This window comes from Aquila chrysaetos, chromosome 23, assembly GCF_900496995.4.
Source record: "Aquila chrysaetos chrysaetos chromosome 23, bAquChr1.4, whole genome shotgun sequence".
NCBI lineage: Eukaryota > Metazoa > Chordata > Aves > Accipitriformes > Accipitridae > Aquila > Aquila chrysaetos.
This window is the reverse complement of record NC_044026.1, coordinates 7,737,603-7,761,321: the sequence shown is the minus strand read 5'-3', so window position 1 is coordinate 7,761,321 and position 23,719 is coordinate 7,737,603. Positions and strand designations below refer to the sequence as shown.

Sequence of the window (23,719 nt, the reverse complement as noted above, 5' to 3'; positions counted from 1 at the left end):
TACTTTCCCAAAATGAACCTGAACATTGCTATGGCGTAAAGAAGCCTGCATGTTCCTGGACTTTTACAACAGATTAAAACAAGCCAGTGTCTTTCATGGAACCCCAAAGGACAGTCTCCTCTGGTCCCATCCAGAACACACAGAGCACCTTTGACTCATGGTGAGGTGCCTAAGACTATTCAGGTTCTTAAGGTGGAGCATATGCTTAATTGGACCAGACCTAAAAGCCACATGCACTTTTCCAGACCAGGCCCTAAGAAGATGAAATGAAGTATTTGTTGTCACCATGCCACATTCAGTCATCTAAACAGCAGCGACCGTATACAGCAATTAGTCTGCACAAAAGAGTATTCTAAGTAACCTCACCAAAAGAGTATAGCTGCAATAAACCCTATGGAGAGAAGGCCAAAAGCCCTAATCCATTTATACATCTAGTTGGTTTAAATGGCTGCTATTTCATCCTCTCACACCACCAGAAGTTAAGGCTCAGTGTGCTCATCAGACAACACAGATGATGCCAGCACAAAAACTAAAACCCAGCGTGTTTTTCCATGGAAGTAATGGGTATTTTAGCTGGAATAATTCCATATAAGAACAAGGTACAAGAAAGGACAATCATCTACACGAGATCCTTAGTACTTGGAAATGTTACAACAGGACAGCATTAATTCTTGCATTTCTTTGAAGTTTCTTGACATTTTACATCCATACAAAGAGTTCATCGTGATTAAGAAAAATATCCCGATCTTAGTAAAATAAACATGCTTCAAAGTTCCATATTTGAAACTCAAATGCCACATGTGCAATAAAACTAAACTCCATTTAAGGCAAGTAATATATGTCACTTCTAAAATTTCTCAACATTAAATAGCAGTAAGGGCTCCAAAACCCCCAAACTTATCTGAAGATAAACATCATAGGCACCGTCAAAGAAAACAGAAGCTAGTCTAACTGGAATTTCACTTTCCTAATCTGAGGAGAAATCCCACAGTACCTTCATATGGTATTGAAGCAGCTGACAGAATCCATTGCTACTAGTCTAGGAAATCACGACAGACTTCCACAGCTGAAGATCAGGCAAGTGATAAACAGAAAGGCACCGATCAAGTTCTCCATGATACTTGTGACCAAACAAATAGTGTTCCTTCTGGGGTGGGTAACAGCCAGAGTTAAGAGTGATGGGAGGACTTGGAGGATGTGTATTTTGTCATTTAAAAGCAGGTCCATGTTCACTCTTAAAGCCAGACACACTGTAACACTCAAGACCATGCTAAGAGGTGACCACAGCCTGAGCTCAGGACTTCTCTTGTGGGAGAAGTATCTGAGCACCAATGGGCACATAAATATCGGCTCAGGATGGCTTGGGGCCGAGCGGTTCCTCAGTAGCTGTCCCGCTGAGCTGCTTCAAAGAACAGGGTGAATGCTCTGAGTGACAGCTGGAGCTACGGTAAGCAGCCTTGGCCAAAAAATGCAGGTATGCGGGGCTCAGTGTGCTCTCAAGCCCGCTCTTTACCACAGGGTACATACAGCCTGTGTTACCAAAGACATTTTACTGAGCAAACGTGCCGCACTGTTTGGTATGTTTTTTCAAAATGCAGCTCTTCAAAAATGGGGGAGGAAAAAAAAAGGCAGCAAGGACCAATCAATCAACCATCGATATCAGTGGCTACTTCTACTTGTATCTTCTATTGAAAGAGTCTTTTGTACTCACATTTCCTTAAGGTATAAGTAAATTAGATTAGAAAACAACAATCAAAGGGTCCAACCACTGACTTGGACAAGAACAGTCCATTGAAAGTCACTGGAGCTGCTGACTTGAGTAAAGGGTGTAAATCTGATGCAAAACCCCTGTATCTCTGACACAGAAAAAGGAAACTAAATGTGTGAAAACCACTGAAAATGAACAAAAATGCACCGAATGCAAGCACAGTTGATATGAACTGGCCTTGACCCCAGCTGACCCAAATTAAACTCCAATTATTGTGGGATTAATTCTTCTGGCATGAAAAACACAGCCTGTCAACAGGAATTGAAAACATCCCATAAATCAAGAAACATTAAAGCCTAGTTGAGGATTATGCATGAAGAGTGAGAGGATTATGATAGGAAACAGTTCTTAGCCTGATGAGCAGCAAACTCAGCTTCCCAGATAAAGGAAATTGCATGTAATGCTCCCATACAGCCTAGAAGAAAATGCTGCAAGCTTCTGCTAGATAAAAAAAGATATGAAAGTCAAAATCTGTGGGATGAAGCCTTCCCATGCAAAGCCAACAACTGTTATAGATATCTCTCTGTCCCTCTGTGTGTACGCAGCTGAAATTAACACATTTTCTTTACTAAGTGGATAGCAGTTTGCCATATTTTTTCATTTATCTCTTTAGTGTCAGTAACAGAATGCAATTTTCGACCATCTCCTTTAAGTTCTTGCTATCAGCATATCTGTTTTCAGGCTTTTTGCTTGATACTGGTAGGTTATACTGTTGGTGAGGAGCTGAACAAGAGGTAAAGTTATTTAAAAAGACAGGAGATAAAGAAATGCATGCAATTTGTTGAAACTTATTGCACGTGAAGGAATGCCGTCTTTCTCCAACTTGATGTGGGCTACACAACTCTTCTGTGTGCCCCAGTGGGGAAGTAACAGGGAGATGGCACACTAATATTGAAACTTCTGTGGCGTGTCCATGCTCGCAGTAAAAGCTCTCCATGTCTATGATTTGCCCTCATTCATTCCAGTCCAGGAAAGCCCTTGTGTATGTGCTTAAGCTCTGCTGAAGTCAATGGGATTTCAGTACAAGCTTAAAGTTAAGAATCTATTGAGAGCTTTCCTGAATAGGGATCTGTGCTTATTGCACTTGGTTCAATCAGCCCATGAGATTTTGGTTTCTGAGTATTTCAGCACAAGAATAGAAAGGGTATGTTTTGTGCATTAAGATCAGTTCTTCCTAGTATTTCTAGTGTGTGAAGATGTTTGGAGAGTGGTACAGAACAATTCATTCTGAAGAGACATCATTGTATATTGTACATATGCACACATACATGTCTACACTCAGAAAAATTTTGCTCAATGTTGAAGAAATATTCACCTTTGTTTGGATCAATGCTGTGGTTGACTATTTCTGTAGCACAGTGTCCAGAATAACTGAATTATCCATGGAAGGTATACTGTCCATGTGAATGGCACACAGTCATTATGACAAGTGAGCGCTATTCCGCACCCAGTGAAGTCCTTGTTGAGTGTACTGAACTAAATGCTCCATACTGCTGTGCAAGGTGATAGGTCCCATCAATGCGTCCAAGTCGTTAAAAAAATCTACAGGGAAAAAAAGATTCAGCATCAGAAGAGTGAAGCTGTATTTGCTACTTGTCACCCTTTAATAGATTTTATTCTCTTGCAAATTGAGTCAAGCTGAACATTTCATGGGAATGAAAGTTTAGTGCTGGTGAGATTAATTTTAAAGCCCTGTGGTTCATGATGTTACAGGCTGATGCACAACAATTTTCTTTTTAAAGAACAAAACAGTGAGTTCTTTGGCTTTGCTTTTCATTAATTTCCATTGAGTCTTGATAAAGAAAACAGATGCTGGGCAAGATTTATTTTGAGATTAAGGACAACTGCATCAAAAAGTCTACACACAAGTGTCTATCTGTACATATGCTAGATATTTAAGCTACTATGACAGAGAAATAGAGGCCTGTACAACATGGTCAACCCAGCCTACAGAGTAATTTGGCTAACTAGCCACTAGGGACTTAATTCAGTTCCCTGCTTGGAGGCATGTAGTGCCCGTTTGAGGTGCTCTCAGGCAGTTGATACATATAGCCTGGCATGGCAGATCTAACACAGGACGTACAGGAGACTTCTGGAGTGGCAGTGTAGGTAAGGATGGCATTTGGCAGCTATGATTAGGCAATTGAATTGTATCCCCGTCTCCCCTTCAGGGTGAACTGAACAGCTCTCTGAACTCTGCTGTTTGTATTGAACAAAGCTCCATCAACTGCAATGGGAGATTAGCCCCCCAACTCATATACGCACACCTACACTTAGGTGTCCCCATTTTGATTTGAATCCTGTCCACGCCCCTGCCTTAAATACATAAATTAGCTTGAAAACCAAGCAATACTTTACCATCAAGTCAGATGCTGAGGCACTTGCTCATGGAAACCAGTTCAGCTGATAGAAGTTTGCTCTGAAGGTGGAGCGAGGTGCCTCGTTCCCATCTGTGTCTGCTCAGGTGGGGGGAGGGCTAGGGGGCTGTTATTCCTTCTGCAGAAGGGAAGTGTGCTCCTGCTTTTTGACGTGGTCTGGCTAAACGCATCCCATCCAGCTCCACGACTTTGTGGGGCAGGAAGCTGCCTGACCTCCCACAAACCTTTCCCTCCAGAATGACACAGATGGCACTGAATGGTACCCACAGCTATGTCTGTGACCTCTCTGTCACCAGTCCTGACCAGCCAAATAAAGAAAAAAGTTACATGCTTCTGAGCGAGACAGCTATCAAAATTGCCTTTTGGGGCCGTTTTGGAATAGACTAGGAGCAGACTGAAGAAAAAAAATCACCTCTGCAGTCCTACTTTGCAGACAGGATTCCTATCAAAATAGTTATTTCCCTGATCAAAATCACGTGACAGTCTTCTTGAATAGTCCATTGCCTTGACTCACTCACCTCTGTTTTCCTTGGCCAGGTTGTCAGCCATCTCCCAGTAGTCATAGCTATGCAGGATGCTGTTGGTGATGCTGACGTGGTTGGCGGCCATCTGATGAATGCGCTGTGGGATGCTGATGATAGGAGATGGGGAAGGGGCCCCTGTGCTCCCCTGGGATCCTACAGAGCTGACTGGAGAAGGGCTAGGTGACATCGGTGATGGAGTTCCTGTGCTCCTGGAAACAAATGTTAATACAGTTACTTAAAAGGTGTTGGGATTAAAAACATGAGAGTATCAGAACATACTGCAGGTAAGAAAATATAATTTCTGGCTGCCAATCTGACTGCCAATGATGTAAGTTTCTGTATGACTTACTTTCCACTGGCACCCCAAGGAGATGGGTTCTGGGCAGCTTTTGATGAATTCTGTAAAGGAAAAAATAATTCACAATGCCTATAATTTATATAAGACTATGAAATGAAGAACATTAAACAGTATAAAAGTAAAGAAATGTAAAGAAAAAATTGTGCAGATAGAAGTATTCAAGTCTCCTGATGCAATAAACCCACTCAGCCTAGTTTGGTGTTGTGATGAAGCAGTGCTGGAGCACGGACCCAAATCACAGTCTATTGGGGATGGGGGCAGATTAGGAAAACCTGTTAGTTGAAACTGAAACTTTTCACAGACATCCTGGGAGTTCAGAAGAAAGTGCTGCTAGGACTCTTTGTGAGGTTTAGGCTGGAATTTCTTGTGATAGAGAAAACCAGAAGGATTTCCTCCTGCACCCAAAGACAAATGTCATTCCCCTAGGACCTGCGAGACTGTGCAAGTCTGCTCAGCCTGGCTGACCACAGGGATGTGAACATGAGGCTCACTCAGCTCAGATGGGTGTTTTAACCACCAGGCTGAAGAATGTCGTTCACCATTGCTCCTCTTGGAGCTGTTCTCCTTGGTCTGAATATGGCAGCATTCACAGGGTCAGAGGGACTGCCCTTGTAGACTGATGGTTGTTCTAGCTGAAGGGTTACCCAGACCGTCCCCGAAAGGGACATTAGATCATTTAGTGTGATCTCTTGCATACCTGCAGTCATTAAGACCCTCACTGGTATACTGTGCTTAGGCTAAAGAATTTTACTGCTTGAGGAGAGACTACCTTGTACAAGCACTATGTTTACAGAGCAGGAGAAGTTCAGGTGTCTGCAATAATAGAAACTGAATAGCTAAAATGATTCTAGTAGTTAATCTGCAAGAGCTGGTGGGAATTTCCTGGCACGTTCCTGCCCATTTGACCTGTGGAAATACTCCTCCCCTCTCCCAAATGCAGTGACTGATTTAATCCTGGGCCTGTGAGAAAGAAGGATGTAGAAACCAGAAGTCTAAACCAAAACTTTTCTAGTCCAACCCATCCGCAGCCTCATATTCAGCAATGCCCAGTCTCTGATTCTTCAGAGCAAAGTGACCTCCTTGCACTCTCCCCTGAAACCATACATGCAGATAATTGTGTGCTGGAGAACAACCTTCCCTTCTTGACAACCACGGGAGACCAAGTGAAGTCCTGCAGCTCGAGATCTGTTTATGGATATTGTTTAAATGCAAGGCTGCAGGTGTTGCAAGCTGCAGGAGTTACAAGCATTAACAGCAGTACAAAAACTCTTGGTGTCCCATGGCTTAGGAAGGAAAAGTGATAAACAAGAGGCTTTGGAACTTCACAGATTTCAAGGCCAGTAATTCCCCAGGACACTCAGTCTGCAGTTTCCCTTTTCCACCAATCATGGAACTTTTAGCAGAAGATAAATACTTTTAAAATTTATTTTATTTTATTCTTTTTAAGAGGGATAGCCAGTCATATAGAAATCTTAAGATACTATTTATCCTCCTTGTTCTCCTGTGTCCTGTTCTAACGTTTAGCAGGCTTCACGGTTAGAAAAACAGATTGTGTTTCAGGGTTTCAAGATTTAATTTTCTGAACTTCAGTGCTAGCTTTTGGATTTTATTGGTCCAATGCCATCAAAGCTGCATGTCGCCTGGTATTATCAGCTCTGTTTCCATATACACAATGATCACATCCTCTCTTAACCTGTTCTGCAGTAAGCTGGGCACATGTCCTGAGCCTCTCTTCAAAAAGTTTGTTTTCTCAGTTTTGATGTGTCCTCTGAACTTCCTCTTGTGTTCCCACATCTTTCATGTGCACACCAACACTGGCTGTATTTTAGCAGTGATCACATCACTGCTGTGTGCGCCCTGGCATTCTTCCTGCATTTTGATACTGATACTACATCCCATGTAAGTGGTATGAAAACTAAACTTTGGAGTGTCCCACAGGGGGCTCTTCCTTCGATGGGTTTTCTTTTTTTTGGCAGGAAGGGCTAAGGTGTGAAAGGAAAAAAATGAAAAGTTCTCATTTACCATCCTAAATAGAACCAACCTGTGAATCCTTGGCATTTGTTCCTCTTACAGAATAGTTTCTATTTTTTTTCTTTTTTTTCTTTTCTTTTCTGATCTGTCTCAGAATTACTGGCCTTCACCTTTCTAGTGTAATGGAAACTGAGTACACGTTATTTACTTACAGAGTTGGAGGCACGAAAATATGAAAATCGAAGTGGAGTCAAGGATACTTCTGCTGTAAATGTAACCAGCCTCTGCCTTACTGTACTACTTCCCACACCTTTTTTCTCATGTTTTAGATATATTAACTCCAGCTTCTTCTCAGTTCTGCACCAGAAAGGTGGGGGTAAGGATTCTAAAGAGTGCAATATTGTAAGGGACCATCTCTTATCCCACTTTGCTTACTGCTACTCATTATTCTGGTTTCTTTATGCTCTCAAATGTGTCTTGTCCCTGAATATCTGTGGCTTCTTTTTAATTCTCTGCTGCATTAATTTTTTTTATAATGGAAATAAAATGCTTAAAAGGAGATTTAAATAATCATTTTTTCTTTTCTAAAAGAAAAGTGTGTCTAATTTTCCCTGCAAATGTGTGTGACAAGGTTTAAAATCTTTCATTGATTGATAATATATGTGGAAGTTCTTAATGCAGTCAGCATTTCACGTCACTTGGTTTTGAAAGCTTTTAGATACCAAATATGAAATGAGTGGAGAATTGGCTTGTTTTCCACTGAAAATTACAGCAAATGGATTTTTTTCCATTTTTACTTTCAAAGGTGAGAATACTTTCTAATGTGAAACTACGCTATCATTATATCAGCAGGAGCTCTGCAAAAAAACAAGCTCATCTTGGCTATAGCAGAGTATAAGTCCATTTTATGTTTGCTGTGAAACAGTTTCTGTCTGCTAGTAGGAGACATTTTACATGGTTGAGAGCCTGACCATCCTGTTCTTAATGCAGGTATTCTCTGAACTGGTAAAGAAAAATAAAGTACTGTAATAGGCACATATTTCTTTCCCCTGAAATCAAGTCTTTGTTAGAGAAACAACGTGTTGAATTATATATTGCTAAATTTTTAGAAGCAATTACAGTGACTTCAATTTCAGTTTGACAATAACAGATCTGTCAATTTTCTTCACTGTCTTCATGTGTTCAGAATCTGGTCATGAGCATTCGTGCTTGTATTTGAATTTTTTTATTAACTAAATGTCAAAGGATGGATGTTTTTCATTTCAAGGTACCTCCCTCTGCAAAAAAACCCCTAACAGCTGAGCCCTGTGTTCAAAGACAAGTCCCGCAAAGCAGCTTGTCTTAAAGCACTTGTATGTTCATATTACTTTTTTTAATTAGAAAGATAAAGGCTAATTTTGTGTTAGATCAAATGCTGGATGGACTGACTGCTAGGTGAGCTCCACCTGGAAGGTTTTGGTCTTGAGATACTTTCGAGAGAAAGGTTGCCTGTCACATAAAATATATTAAAATACTTTGAATGACTTCCTCTCTTATTCAAAATAACCAAGGTTTGGACCTGGCAGAGAGTGGAAAACGGAAGCAGTAGCAGGCAAAGCAAAGCAGGAAGGGGAAGCCAGCAGTGGCGTGTCAAGTACACGGCAGGCGGTTTGGTTGCCCTCTGATGCTTTCATACAACTCCCGCTGAAGTCAGCGTGGGCTGGTGGCCGGTTCCTTGGGTAAGAACATGTCCCACTGCACTGTCCTACCTATTGGTGCTGCTAAGTGGAAGCCCTGCAGTTGAGGACTGATCTAGATCAAAGTCTTCAACTCACAGGTAGTCTGGTGGGTCGTGTAAGCCTGGAGGGGATTCTTAGAGCAAAATCTGCAAAACCTATTCACAACAGAGCTGCATAACACTAGACAATCGACCAAGAATGATCTGAAAGTACCTGCTTGTTAATACAATAAATTTCTTATCCTTCATGAAGGGACACAGTGTGTATTTTGCAAAGAGGGGCCCTCATGAACACAGAACTGACTCAATTCTAGAACTGACTAGAGATCAGGTGTTGCCATGGGATTCTATGGTAAAACTCTACTGGCTTCATAGAGGAAGAACTAAGCCCAGCACAGCTACTTTTTTAGTAAGATGCTGTATTTCCCATAATGACACACCGATTTAAAAACATGTCATAAAGGATGCACCTTGAAATACTCAATAAGCGCTTTCGAATACTTGACTGCATGGTCTCTCTTGAGTCGGAACATCCTCCAGTACAGAAGGGCCAGGCAGCGGTAACTAGAACAAAAGGGAGAGCAGAAGGTAAAGTGTGCCCCCTGAACAGAAATCCCAATTAATTAGCTTAAATTCTCAAACTAACACAGTGGAATGCTGACAGTACCTTGCATATGGTTTTTATCGCCATTTGTTCACAGTACTTCACATTTTGCCATGGATTCATGAGCAAGATTAGGTATTGCAGCCAGGACAGGTCACACTGACAAATGCTACCAGTGAGGTACTAAACTAACCATACTGAGAAGGGTTTGCAGGGTTGGGTTCCCAGGCCTTGGCTCTGACTTGAAGTCTGCACACTTGACCAAAGACGTCTCCGTGAAAAGGTCATTACAGGCCTGGAACTCAACATGTGCATTTTTTTTTTTTTTTTTATTCCTTTTTGTAAATGCAAAGGCAGCCTTTTGGTGTATCTCATCCTAGGCCTTTATTACAAGAGCCTGGAGCCTGTATAATGAACTAGAGTTATAATGGGTGTATTTTGTGTACACCCAGTGGTCTCTCTTCCAGCAGCTGGAGATAGCTGGGAAACAGGGAAACATCGGACCTGCCCAGATTTCACTGGCCAAGCTCCTCTGCGGGAAAGCAGAACAGAGATTGCATTGGAGCCTGGAGGCTATTCCTAGGCCACCTGCCCGATTTGTTGCCCAGAGGAAACCAGGAGCGGGCTGAAAAACTCAATGTACTGTAGTGGAACTGTCTGCCCTTGTGCTCCTTGTTAGTCTGCAGAGTGCTGCACACCTTTAATGCTATGTAATTAAATGAGAGTAATAGCTATTAACTATAATTATACATCACAATAACTGATAATCTGCATTCAGGACACACAAACTCTTTTCTTCGCTATCGGCTTTAGGTGCACCGGTCTATTTTCTGAACGAGGACTCGCCACCACCTTTTCCCAGCAAGCTTTTGGATTGGCAAGTGTGGGACTCCCCCTCGGTGACACAGCTTTGGAAGCAAAAATCTGGTGTGTTTTACTTCTCCTTTGGCAGCAGAGGCCTTATTTTTAAAAGCAGTATTTAGTCTCGGAGCCAAGCCGAAGCACCAGAAGGTGACGTGAGTTTGGAAGCGCAGAGCTCTCCCCATCTCCCCGCACCCAGGAGCTGCCCAAACCCCAGCAAACCCTTCGATTAACAAATTGCTTTTGGGGGAAAAAACCCAATCCCAGCCAGGGTGTCTCAGCCCGTTTAGCGTCCTGAAAGCAGCAAGGTGAATTTCTGCCTGTGGCCGCTGGAGGACAGCCTCTCCTCAGGAGAAGGGGAGCCGGGTGGGCCGGTGGGCTGGCAGCCTGCCCGGCGGGCGCTGGGAGCAGCCGGGGGACGCGGTGGCCTCGCAGCCACCATCGCTCTCACTCTGTCACCTTCACAGGTACAGCACATATGCAAATGGTGTCAGCTCATCTGCTGGCTGGCAGACGGTGAGTTAAGATTGCTATTCATGGCCCAGAGAAGGCACCGGCTGCTTTCCCTCGCTCTGACCTTTCTGCTGGAACAGATGCAGCGGCTCTGTGAATTTGGATGCGGTTCTGCGCACGCCGAAGCGCTCCGGCAGTTCTGAGCAACCCTTCATAATATTGCTTTTTCTTTTTTTTTTCTTTTTCTTTTTTTTAACCGTTCTTCAGTTGTTTTCCCACCTAAGCGTTTTTAAAGCAATTGCCATGAATGCGTTCTGGGCTCCTCCCGATGGCACAGCAAAGCAGTGACAAAGAAAGGGCATTTAAAAAAAAAAAAAAAAAATTGCAGCTCTGAATATTTTGTTCTTTTTCCTACAAATGCTTAATTAGGACTCCTTATTTATGGAGGCTAAAGACGCATTTAATTTGGGTTTTTAACAGATGGTTAATAGATGTTAAAAACACACTTGCTGATTGTAAATGTCCACTTACTGAGAATCAGTAACCATGTAATAGGTATTTTATGTATTAACTACATAGATATTAATTAAAATTAGATTTTAATAACATTTTAGTATTTTACTAGCAATCGGCAACCATCCTATAGAATCTAAGGTGCGTGCATATATGTCTAGAAATCTCAATTTAGAAGGTAATCCAAAAGGCTTAATTACCACCATCACTGTATCTCCCTCCATATAATATAAATATAATTTATGATTATCGAGCCTAAAATGTCAGCCTCAAAAGAAATTACTGAGCTATTGGTACAAAAGTACATCACTCATAAAAACAACAAACCATCAGGCATTTAAAAATTAATTATGCTGACGTATCATAGCTGACCTGTCACAGTCAATAGGTATGAATTGCTTATTTACAGAGACAGAATGCAGACCTGGTACAGTGATACAAGGGCTGGACCTTCCCGGAGCAGAAAGTATTCTCTTAATTTCAATAGACAACATAATCCTACCTAGCTGCGTCCAACATCTGATTTTTAAGAACTGTCTCACTGCAGAAAAGAAGCCTTCTGAGGAGATCTTGATCTACTAACCATAATGCTGCCAGCTGTTTGTCTTCTGGCGTGGCATTGGGGCCTGAGTGGGTTTTTAGTCTCACTGCATACCTTAAACAAAAGGAAAAAAGCCCATGTGAGTTAACTGAGACAGCTTTATATTACTGGTCAGAGAGCCAAGCTGGCCGATGTTATTTGATCTGCCCCCTTATAGATATTTGCTCAAGTTACCAGACATACAATGTGCTTTTTCTGGTTGTGTTTCAGAGCTGTTTTGCCATTAGCAGTGCCTTCTTGCACTCTTTAAACAGCAGTAACTTCCCTGAACATCCGTCAGTCCAGAGGGGAGCCCAGCTGGCAAGGTGATGCTGTCCTACCGAAATAACCTCTGCTGCTGTGGAGACCCAGTTACACAGAGTTCATGCAGAAAGGTTTTCACAGCAGTTGAAGGCAGACAGCCTGCCTTGAAGGTGGTGCTGCCCTCACCCTGCCAGTTCTGAGCATGTCTACCCAGATTTGCTCCTCCAAGCAGAGCACAGCAGAGGGGGAACATGTGGCTCAGAGCTATTTTTGCTCATATGACATTACATTCAAATTCTATAAATATTAAACATCCACAGAGGTAGCACTGCTGTTTCAAGAGTGTATGTGCTATGCAATCACAAATTAGTTTCTGGAAATCTCAGCTTCCAGCTGAATACCTGAACAATGGACAAGGTTAGGACAACACACAGCACTTCTGGGCTCGCTTCCAGAAAAATACCTGTTTCCCATAATTAGCTGCTTGTGTTTCTTCTTATCTTTGCTTTCAAACTTTAATCCTGATATCTGTGCAAAGATTCAGTATGAACATGTTGTTTCAACAGCCATACCTAGCAAACCACTTATTTTTCTGAGCTGCAGCAAGTGAGATCAACAGCAATTCACACTACAACACAACCACAGCTACACACATTATTGAAAGCTATGGATCTGCAAGCAAAATTCATTTCCAGAGTCAGGACCATATATTTGCTATCATGAGAAAAGATAGGGAAGACAAAGAAAGAGCTTTCTGCCTTTTCAAAAAAAGAAGGGAAGAATTGCAGAGATGGGATGTACTATTTTCTTACTGAAAAAAAAATGCTTGATTTTGTTTAATAACCTTCTAGTTAGAAAGCTGGCCTCAATCCACTGAAATGCGTAAGACAGCCCTAAGTGGAATAAAACGCCAGTGGAATTGTTAACATGCGAGAAAATCTTCACATCAACACTAAATCCAAAAGAATGCAATTGTTTTAGAAGCTTTGCTTCATTATGAATATGATTAAAAATTAAAATGTTTTACTTCCTAGGAACTTAGTCCTGATGAGAGCTGCGTGGTTGACCGTCCTGAGGCATGATGCCATGGTCACTGACAGTGCAGCTTTCTCCACTAGCATGGCTGGGTTCGCTATCTTGTGGAGAGAGTCACTCAGCTGCTGGGATGATTTTGACCTTTGTTTTCTTCACTGACACTGTCAATAATCTTAACTATTAGTACCAATTATAAGAGGGAAAAGGACTTAAGAGACAAACTTTCTTCATAGGGACTGCGGGTGGCACTGAATTCTAGACTGTCCTGTTTGGAGAGCCATGAAGGTGACTAAATGTAGAGGTAGATTTAGTGTGAGCTGGACTGCTTTTGGGAGTCCGCTGGCTACAGTAGGAGCATACACAACAAATGGACCTTGAGTGTCCATTTTTCTATCACTGTTCACATGTTCTTTCAGGTAACCTTTAAACTGCAGTCTTAAACATGTTGCAACATTTTGCAAACTACCACTCCATGAGAATGTTTTGGTATTATGTACTATTATTTTTCTCTTTTGAGTAGCATGGGACTTATATAATGAAACTCTTGAAGTAATTTGCAACTCAAGTAATATGAAAAGCTTTGGTGTTGGTTTTTCCCCCCCCCCCCCCCCCCACTTCTACGCAATTTCCTGATTTAATTTCCATAGAAATCACAGATAATACTTATACATTATGTATCACTGACCAGGCACTTGGGAGAACCTCACTTCTCCCCTTTTACTGTATCTAGGGAATTATGTGATAATGTAGATGAGCATGTTTGCACAAACAGAGTGACCCCCGAGGTCATCTCCTCCCTTCCTACCTGATGAGTTCAACTGTTTCTGAATACATTGTATAAGGGGATTTAGATTCCATTGGGCCTTGTTCCATTGCATTTCCACACTCAATGAACGATAGTGCTGCTTCTGCATAATTCAGTGCCTTTCCAAACTTTTCCACCTAGAGGGAAAAAATAAGGACACAGAGAAACAGTGTAATCATCAAGATATGGTTACATTTGGTGGGATTTTCTCAGCATGAATTGTAAACTTGACACAAGTTGGTATACCTTCAGATTCACAATTTTTCCTATGAGAAAGCTAAAGCCCATCAAACTGTGTGTATCACTGAAAACAGTAAGATACAGAAAGTAGAGCTGAAAAAGGCTGTGAGGTGTTATTTGGTCCACACTCTTGTGTCCAAAGAAGGATCAACTCTGCCTAGGATGTTCCTGACAAATGTTTGTCAAAGCTCTTCCAGGGCTGGAAATTCCACAAACCCATCAGGCTTGTTGTTCCAGCTTTCGTTAAAAAGTGTTTCACACATCTTTGCAAATGTAGTTTTTCATCATTCAACAAAGAAAGATAATGATTAGCTTGAACTAAGAGAATGAAAATTAAATACTTTGACTACTAACTCTTACTCAAAGGCGCATCTCTGTTCTCATGTCTTCCTTCTCCCTACCATTTTCAGTACTGCTTGACCACACTCTCCTCTTGTCAGGAATTTTCTTTCTATATCCTCCTCCTCTTTCAGGGACTGCTCTGCTCCTTCAGATTCTTCTGCCATCCTCCTTCCTTGCCCCATTTCTTCTATTTTCAGTACTTCTTTGACTCTGTGTGTGTGTGTGTGTTTGTGTACTTACATAGATATACATGCATATATGTCCTCAATGACAGTCTATATGCACATAATGTTCATATATGCACACTTACATAATACTTATCTGCTCTCTGAATTTCATTTTTGGTGTGGATAGAGATGAATCATACTAATACCTCTCTGTCCTGACTTCTCTTTCCTTCAGTCAGAACTCCTGCGGTACATAAAGCCCATTAATGGACTGGATGCATTTGGTTGAAATCTGATGCACACAGTGAAAGGTTAATGGACCTTATTCTTTTCCAAGGGATAAAGGTTTTAAATAGTAACTTTGGAATGGCACACTGGCTTCAATCTATTTTAGGTTCTTATATGACTCCCATTGCGATCATACCGGCGAACTTCACAAACTTTTTATTATATTTCTCTCCCTGACACTGTTGTGCAGGTGGAAGTACTATTATCCCAATTTCACAGATGGGGGACTAAGGAGCAGAGAGACTTAGAGTAATTTTCAGGCTGCTCACTCTAAGTGCCTATGTTAGGGATTGCAGTGCCAAAATAGGAGGTATGGAGCCCAGCAAGGTGATTCAAAGTGCCTGGAGGCACTTTGGCAATATGGCAATTCCTCCAGGATCCCTACACAGTCAAGGAGGGAGAAGAAGTACCTGCAAAGGGCAATTCACAACGGGTAAGGAAGGTGCTGGTCCACTGTGTAGGGAAGCTGAATGTGAAGGATATTTCAATAACCTAATACTGATGGGAGGCTATTTAAACTGTGCCTAAGTGACTTTCATGCAGGAAGCTTGTGGCAGAGCAGAGAATAATGCTTGCACCTCCTGTTTCTGGGAGTCTACCATAAAAACATTTCTCTTCAGGCTAAGAATTTCCTTTGCATATTAAGTAATCTTTTCCATTCTGTTTAAAGCAACACACTAAAATGTACCATTTGTACTTCTCCACAATATTTTCTGATTTAAGACTCACTTTAGAGTAATATGGAACTGAATAAACCATGGAAATTTGTGCTAATAAACTCAGGTAGAGTGTAAAACTCGGTGTTAGTGTCCTAAATTAAGGGCCTGCTTCTGCTTCCTTGGCCTTTTTACATTCTGCACAGCTGAGAAAAAGAGGTGAAGAAACAGAGGCTCTGAGCTACCTTTCTTCCTTCGTGCTGCTGTAACAACAAAGCGTCCATCTGACAGAGCAAGGCAGGACTGCAGCTACTCCCACCTCCAAGACAGCCATATTAATGCAGTGTTCCATCCCGCATATTGTGTCTGCCATCCCATAGACCTAACGTTTTTTAAGATTGTGTTAGCTTATTCATAGTGCTGGACAAATGTAGCCTTGGAGAAAGCTTGAGAGATGGCTAAGCAGAACTCTCCTGGAGCACTGCGTACTTTGTTGCACCCATTTGTTTGGAAAGACAAGCACCTCCTTAGTGCTCCATATAACCTCAGATTCCCCCTTTTCTTACTGGCTGCATTTTTAGACACGTCAAAGCCAGGGCCAAGAATCTGTTTGTTGCAACAGTCCTTTGTTCAAGGTGTTCCTCTGGGTTTACACAGCTCTTTGTGCACTTCTGATTACGTTAGGAAATGTCTGCCATGAAACCAGGATTCTTTTGGCACTGAAGAGACAAAGCTCTTTAAAAAAAGTACAAATACCTCAGCCACCAGACCAAATTTGGCGATACAATTATAGGACCTAGCCAGCTAGTTAAACTGAGAAGATAGGTATGTGGATCCCTTACACAGCCTCCATTACTACAGTTACTAATTAAAGCAAAGGAATAAATGGAAAGTTTTATTTATCCAGGCCTTTATCTCAGTAAGTCATTATTTGTTAAGTCATAGTTTATTGGGCTATGAACATTTGATTATATAAACATTTCTTAATTTAACAAGCCTAGCCATCCTTATAATAGATTTTATAATTACCCCAGCAATACTGCACTGATGAAGAAACTGCATTACAAAAATAATTTGGAGCAACATAACTGGAAAGAAAATGTTCTCACCATTGCATCTGCTTTATGCTTCTTCCGTTTAGCTTCCTGCATAAAGTAATCTGCATTGCGTGGCCTACCAGGGGAAAATAAGAAGACATTTTATTATTTTCTGAAGTGCAGAATATTTTAAAGTTATTTTTCCCTTATTTTAAACCTGATTTGCAAACATTTTTTATGAAGAAAATACACTTATCATGTAACCATGCATCTTCTATTTCCAAATTGCTGCCTGTGGAGACAATAGCATTTATGGCTGTTCTCATTCTTTAGAAGTCAGTGATTCAAAGCAAAAAAAAGCTAATAAAATGCGTTTTTATGGATTATATAAACTGCTTCCCAAATTAGTGCAGTTTTGATCTGCAAAACGGATACAAGCGTTAAGCGGAACAAGATATTCCATCTTCTCCTCTCCCTGGTGCTTGCTTAACTCTTTTTCTACTCCTCTCTGTACATTGTCATTTGCCTTGGCTTCTCCCTCCTCTCAAAACAAGTGTGTGTTTAATCTCTCCACTTTGAAAACACACATCGAACCTGCTTGCCTCCACAACTACCATCTCACCCCCCTTCTCCCTCTTATCTGTAAGCATGCTGAGTGCTGTTTACTTTTGCTGCCTGGAGTTCATCTCCGACTCAGTGCTGGGCCACCTGCTGCAATTCCACCGGTGTTGCTCGTGCCAATTTCTCCACTGATTTCTCCTCAAACAGATCTCAGAGACTCCATCCCTTCCTTAACCTACCTGACCTACTGACTGCAGGGCACAAATTCAACTGCTGTGTCTCTGCTGAAATTCACAAGTCCGTTTCTGATCCAGACTTACGCACTTCCATTCAAACTGAAAACACAAACTGCTGTCACCTTGGCAATGTCTGGTCACCACCTCAGTGAGCTCCTCATGGCTGAAGGAACTTTCTTCACCTCCTCCCACAAGCTCTCCCTATTGGACCTTTTCCAGTCACTGTGGAGAATCGCCATTTGCCATGTCATTTCAGGCCATAACCTTACATCTTCAGTTGTTGCCTCTCATAAAAGTCTTCGCATTTCCTGACCCTGCAGATTCTTCCAGTCTCATATATGTAGGACATGGCTGCCTTCTTTCTCTACTCAGCTAAAACGTGTCCTGGTTCTTCTCAGCTTATACTGTGGTTACTGCCATATCCTCGTCTCTCTCAGAGAAGGAAGTTTTGCCTTGCAAAATAGTTTTCTTACTATTGGTTAGAGTGTCATCCCTTTGCCCTTATCTCCTGAAAATGAAATATTCCTGAGTAGTCAGAGTATGAATTCTGATGTTTTTACCATTCATGCTTTTAAGTGCTTGGTGTTGCAAATGATATGGTATTATTGCCACTCAGCAATCTGTTGTAGGTTAACCCCAGCCGGCAGCTCAGCCCCACACAGTTGCTCACTCACATCCCCTCCAGTGGGATGGGGGAGAGAATCAGAAGAGTAAAAGTGAGAAAACTTGTGCATTGAGATAAAGACAGACTAATAGATAAAGCAAAGCAGAACAAGTTATTCATCCACTGCTTCCCATCAACAGGCAGGTGTTCAGCCATCTCCAGGACAGCAGGGCTCCATCATGTGTGACGGTGACTTGGGCAGACAAAAGCCATCACTCCGAACGTCCCCCCTTTCTCCTTCTTCCCCCAGCTTTTATTGCTGAACATGATGTCATATGATAAGGAATATCCCTTTGGTCAGTTGGGGTCAGCTGTCCCGGCTGTGTCCCCTCCCAACTTCTTGTGCCCCCCCAGCCTGCTCGCTGGTGGGGTGGTGAAACAGAAGAGGCCTTGAGGATGTGCAAGCACTGCTCAGCAGTAACGAAAACATCCCTGTGTTATCAACACTGTTTTGGTCACAAATCCAAAACAGAGCACCATAAGAGCTACTATGAAGAACATTAACTCTATCCCAGCCCAAACCAGTACATAATCCTGACTAGTTTTTTTTTTTAAATTTGGATTTCTCAGCACATTTGTTTAAAAAAATGTTTTGTGTCAGTCAGAGAAGCTACAGATCTAAAAACCGAAGTCAGTGGAATGGATGAATAAAATATTATTGCTGATAGCAGTAAGAACATGGTGAGATCCATAACTGAGATCAGTGGGAGCAAGAAGATCTTGGCAGAAGAGGACAGCCATATACACTTCCTTGAGACCATAAGGTTATTCGGCAATGCGTTTACTTAGTCTGTTTCCTTCTACTTATGTGCACACAGTTTCAAGGACATGTAATTGCATCATGGAAGGTTAGTCAACCTTATTTTGAAAAGAAGGAAGGCTAAATATCACTAGATGGAAATAAAATTCAAAGTCTGGCTAATTTTGAATGACCTCTGACCTAAAAATCTTGTTATGAAGAAAACCAGTTCTTTTGATACAACTTTCTTTAAAATATTATTCTGTCTCGGAATGGAATTTCTCCCCAGCTTACTCTACCCAGTAGGTCAGAAAGGGGATTAAAGACAGGTTTGTGTCCCAGTATCTCATAACCTACTACAGTTGCAAATACCTCCTGTGCCCAGCAAGATACTAACATTATCTTGATAATAACAAACCATCTGGATTTAGTCTTGGTCAATTATGAAATATTAGACATTGAAACAGTGTTAGGTTGATATAGAAAAATAACTATGTTTTCAGAGCCATTGAAAGCTTAAAAAAATGTTAAGACCTATCTCTTCATCTTGTGCAACAACCTAGGTAAGATGGTTTACTGTGAAGTGCCAAAACCCAAAGCAAAGCAGAGCAAATCAACAAGACAGTGGTCTCATCTCTCTGAAATGATCAAAGTGATGAACCTTCACATGATCCTTTCAAACTCAGGTCATTAAAATACGTCCTTTGCAACATTCCCTCCCATATATCACCCAGCACTGTATGTCTAATTTGCTTGTTTGAAGCATGGTAAGGGGCTGTAAAAACAAAGAGAGATAACACAATGTAATTATTGTCTACTTATTTATAAGTTAATTGTAAAATGGTTTTCAACTTGTAGCAGGATTTATTCTCCCGAGTTATGATTAGCAATGAGGGTATTAGCAAGAGGCATGCACATTACTGAACCAAGAAGCCTGCTTTGAGATCCCTGCTATGGGGTGGTTAACCATAATGCAACATGCAAGAACCGAAGTAATTGGTTTGTACTAAGTCCAATTGTTTTTTGGGAAGCCTAATATAAAAAAGAAACTATAAAAAGGCCATTTTAAAGCAAAGCATATATATTCTCAATGTGAATGTTCAGGTATTTCCACAGGAAAAATACAAGATTGGTTTACAAATCAGGGGATGCCTAACAGAAATCAGGATTCATTGGGAAAAAATGGATAGGGTATGTTTTCTTCTAGTTTCTTAAACAGAGCTTGTTCTATAGCATTAATAAACACTCCAAGTCAAATTCTGATCTCTTTATGCCATCTATGAAATACTATTCTTCAATTTATCACATGTTAATAAACTTCCTATTCAGATTACTAATGTGCATGTTGAGTGAAAATGGAAAGCTGAAATGTCCTATAGATTTAACGTATGTTTATGTACATTGCATACATTTCTTATATCATTTTAGTAACAAAATAAGGATGTGCTTGGATTTAATTATTTCCCGATTTTTTAATGAGAAAGAAAGGTTTCAAATTCAGTTTTGTTTAGGGTCCCACTGCACATGAACATCATTTGTCTTTTTAAATCCAGTATATTAGTTTATATTATTATGTCATGAAGTAAAAAAAACAGGAAAAAAACGCCTCTTCTATAGGCTCCTTGAAGATAACAGGTTACCTCAGCTCATGGACATATGAAGACACATGAGAAAGCTGATGCATAAATTAATTACTCAGGATAGCGCTTTTGCACACTGAATATTTCATATCTATGAAGTTCACAGAAGATTGTTAATCATGCTCTGATTTTACAGACCTTTACGTTATAGTGACTGAGAATCCATATCTGTTACAAATGTAAAGGTTCATCCAAATTTCCTCTGCAGCTTGGCCTATTTAGTTACATTGGTGATAATCTCAGACTGGAGAATTTGCAGGTAATCTCATTGGATGCTAATTTCAGATAACGTGTTATTGATGGGAGGCATCTTGAGGAGAAGCAAATCTGTTTCCCCACTGACGAGATTCAGAAAGATCTATGGCTAAACCCCTTTTCAGGTCTTTGGGCCAAGATTTGCAATCCCTCTGCAGATCACAGCCTTGCTACAGCCTGAGAAGCCAGAGAATAGAGAAAATTTCTGCAGTATTAAAATGGTACCAGACTGCTGGTTGAACTGGAGTGCATGTGAGTAGCAGAAGAAGCACTGGAGTCTGTTAGGCTTACTGGCCATGAATGTAAACTGAAGTCCCACAGAAAGTTGTTCAGTGACTTCTGGTTTTCAGATAATTGAGTCAGGTTCTCCTCTTAAGTTATTTACAACTGTATGTATCTATTGGTGTCAGCACTGTCACTTCAGATTTATAAACAGAATTCAGACCTCTCTTTAAAAAAAAAAAAAAAATTAAAAAGAAGTCTGACTTCAAATTAACAGGTACAAACAAGTGTTTTATCTCTATTAATAATCTTGACTGCACAAGAAAGCCTTTTGTTTCTGAATATCTGATTGTTGGTACTTTTAGAAATATAGTCGTCTCCAACAAAGCCAAAAAGGAGTTCTAATACACTGCTCTAATGCATCTCATATATCTCTCTGAAAGGCAAGAGAAAGAGCGCAAAGCATCAGTGCCAACTAAGTCAGGCCGCTGGTGAATTCTCCCTGGGATCAAGTGTCATTATGTGAAACTGGCTGCTCTCGAGGAGAATTTACCCTACTATGTTGATTGGGGAAAGCAATCAAGTACCGCTGGAACCATTTCAACGCATTCTCAGTCAACACTAGTCAGTCACCTAGGCACTGCAACAGAATCCAGCCTTTTACAGAATAACCCCCCCATGGCTAGATCTGATAGTACAAACAAGGCCAGGCTTCCTTTTCAGCAGCGGCATTCAAACCATTTATGACTTTGACAAGGGCAGCCTCAGTAGCATGGCTGTGGCTGAATCCAGGATGAAATTTATCAAACAATCTGCTACTGTCCAGAATTTCTCTCACTCGCCTTGCCACCACTTTCTCTGGGAGCTTGTCGAAAACCAGCAGGAAAGACAGCATTTCCATTGCCTGTTATGTTGCGCGGGATCTCAGCGTGAGGTGAGATGCCTGCGGGCATCATAATTACTCCCCTTCCAGAAGCAGCCTTTCAGAATTTCCGGGCTGTTGAGCTCCTAAGAGTGGTGTTACCATTACCCAGGTGAAATGCTTGTGTGTGTATATGTTTCTCTCATCCTATTTAGCTCTATGCCATTACAGCGCATCTCTGCCACCTTTGTCTTTTGCTGCCTTCTCTGAATTTAATTTACTCCAGTTCAGCAGATAATTGCAAAAATGTAAACTCATGCAGTAAAAAAAAAGGGAAGAGAATCAAAAAAAGTGAATCAATAAAAGCCTTACTTCGTACAGTAATTTATCAGCATCTACGGCAACATAATCTCCTTGGAACTCAGAGCAACCGCTGGTATTTACAGAGTACAGTGTAGCTTAGATTCCAATATACAATTTTAATTATAACTGCATTCAAAAACACATTTTTCATCTAATTTTTATATTTTATATGAACTAAATACTAAACTATAACATTTTCTGCTTCATTTACATAATCTACCACTTGTACATTATTTCTTACTGTGGTATGGTGCTTTATGAGGATACATTAAAAAAAAACTAATAAAACTTCAATTAAACATCATAAATGTAGCCAAGTGCATATTTTAATACCCTTCAGAGATAATGCTGCTGAAGTGTTATAAAAAAAGAAACTAGTGCTTCCTCAGTGTACAACAATTGCATGTAATAAAAGCAGCTTAAATCATAATTCTAAATATAGGACCAGTTTCACAACTTTAGACCCTAAAAAAGTGGGTGTGCTGGAAAGGAATAGAACAGCAAAATAAGCAACTTTAAAATTTGATCAGAGCTATGGGCAAATCAGAAGAAACTGGCGTAGCCAGGGTTAGCCCATGTCCAGTTTTGAAGCTGTGCCAGTAGGCCCTGAACTTTGAGTCCAAGAAGAGAAGAAAATCCTGTAAGAGCAAGTAAACCATGTAAAGTGAAAGATAGGTGTATACAGCCCTGCCTATTTGCTGTTTCATACTGGGACATGCGTCAGGACCATGTCTGACGTTGAGTCACAGATAAAGGTGGTCATCTTGGGTTTAAAGGATAGAGCTGAGCAGGTATTACAATACAAAACAGTGTTCTCCCCTGATGTATCATGGCCTCCTGCTCATTCCACAATTTAAAAGAAATGCTGTTTTATGGGACATGGCATTTCTGCGTCTGGGCATGGCACACGTGGTGGCACACAAGGTGGGGGAGAGCCCATGGCCCTGTACAAGGTGCGTACCCAGTTATGGGAGTCTCATGCTCACTATGGCAGACCCAGCAGGTCTGGGAAGTTCAGCAGAGGAGCATACAAGTAAAGAGGGCAGAGAGAGTATTTGTGACCTATTTAAATGATAGTGCTATAGGCATTTCAGAAAGACAAGAACAAAGGATCTGATTGGAGTCGGGCCAAATATAAGAAAAGTTTACTCAGTCACACAACTACACAACTACTATCTTGTTCGGCTTAGTATAATAAGGTCAATAGCTTAGATTAGATGAATAGATGAATAGTACAGATATGTAGAGAGGGAGTTACTGTTGCAAAAAAATAGCAGACAAAATTAGAGCCTGGCATCTAATTTAAATGAAATGAAGAAGGATAAAATAAGTGGGGTTTCCTATTTTGGGAAAAATGCAAAATCCCCCAGACTAAACATGTCAATGTAGTGAAATACAAGAGACCATGAGAAAGAGTCAAAATCTAGTACAAATTCCTGGGCATGACCCAGATTCGTGACTTAAAGATATCCATGTGAAATCAATATCCAGACTAAAACATGCAAGGGGAAACTGTACAAGCAAAGAGAGAGGAATAAAGAAGTATTAACAATAGGGACTTGAGCTTTTGTATTAAAAGCAGAGGGAGAAAACATTACATCCTTGCAGATAAACTA

The 23,719-nt window shown here is 40.9% G+C and overlaps 1 protein-coding gene across 2 annotated transcripts in view; it reads right to left on the bottom strand.

The window, feature by feature from the left end:
• Positions 1–544: 544 nt before the first annotated feature.
• Positions 545–23,719, bottom strand: part of AFF3 (AF4/FMR2 family member 3) — a 328,498-nt gene continuing 305,323 nt past the window's right edge. For both annotated transcript variants that reach the window (XM_029998967.1, XM_029998968.1), the window contains exons 15-21: positions 16,634–16,697; positions 13,832–13,968; positions 11,731–11,802; positions 9,187–9,280; positions 5,020–5,069; positions 4,665–4,879; positions 545–3,310 (exon numbers count right to left, since the gene is read on the bottom strand). In XM_029998967.1, the coding sequence (XP_029854827.1) occupies positions 3,189–3,310; positions 4,665–4,879; positions 5,020–5,069; positions 9,187–9,280; positions 11,731–11,802; positions 13,832–13,968; positions 16,634–16,697 (754 nt within the window). In that variant the 3' untranslated portion in view covers positions 545–3,188. The remainder of the gene's footprint in view (positions 3,311–4,664; positions 4,880–5,019; positions 5,070–9,186; positions 9,281–11,730; positions 11,803–13,831; positions 13,969–16,633; positions 16,698–23,719) is intronic.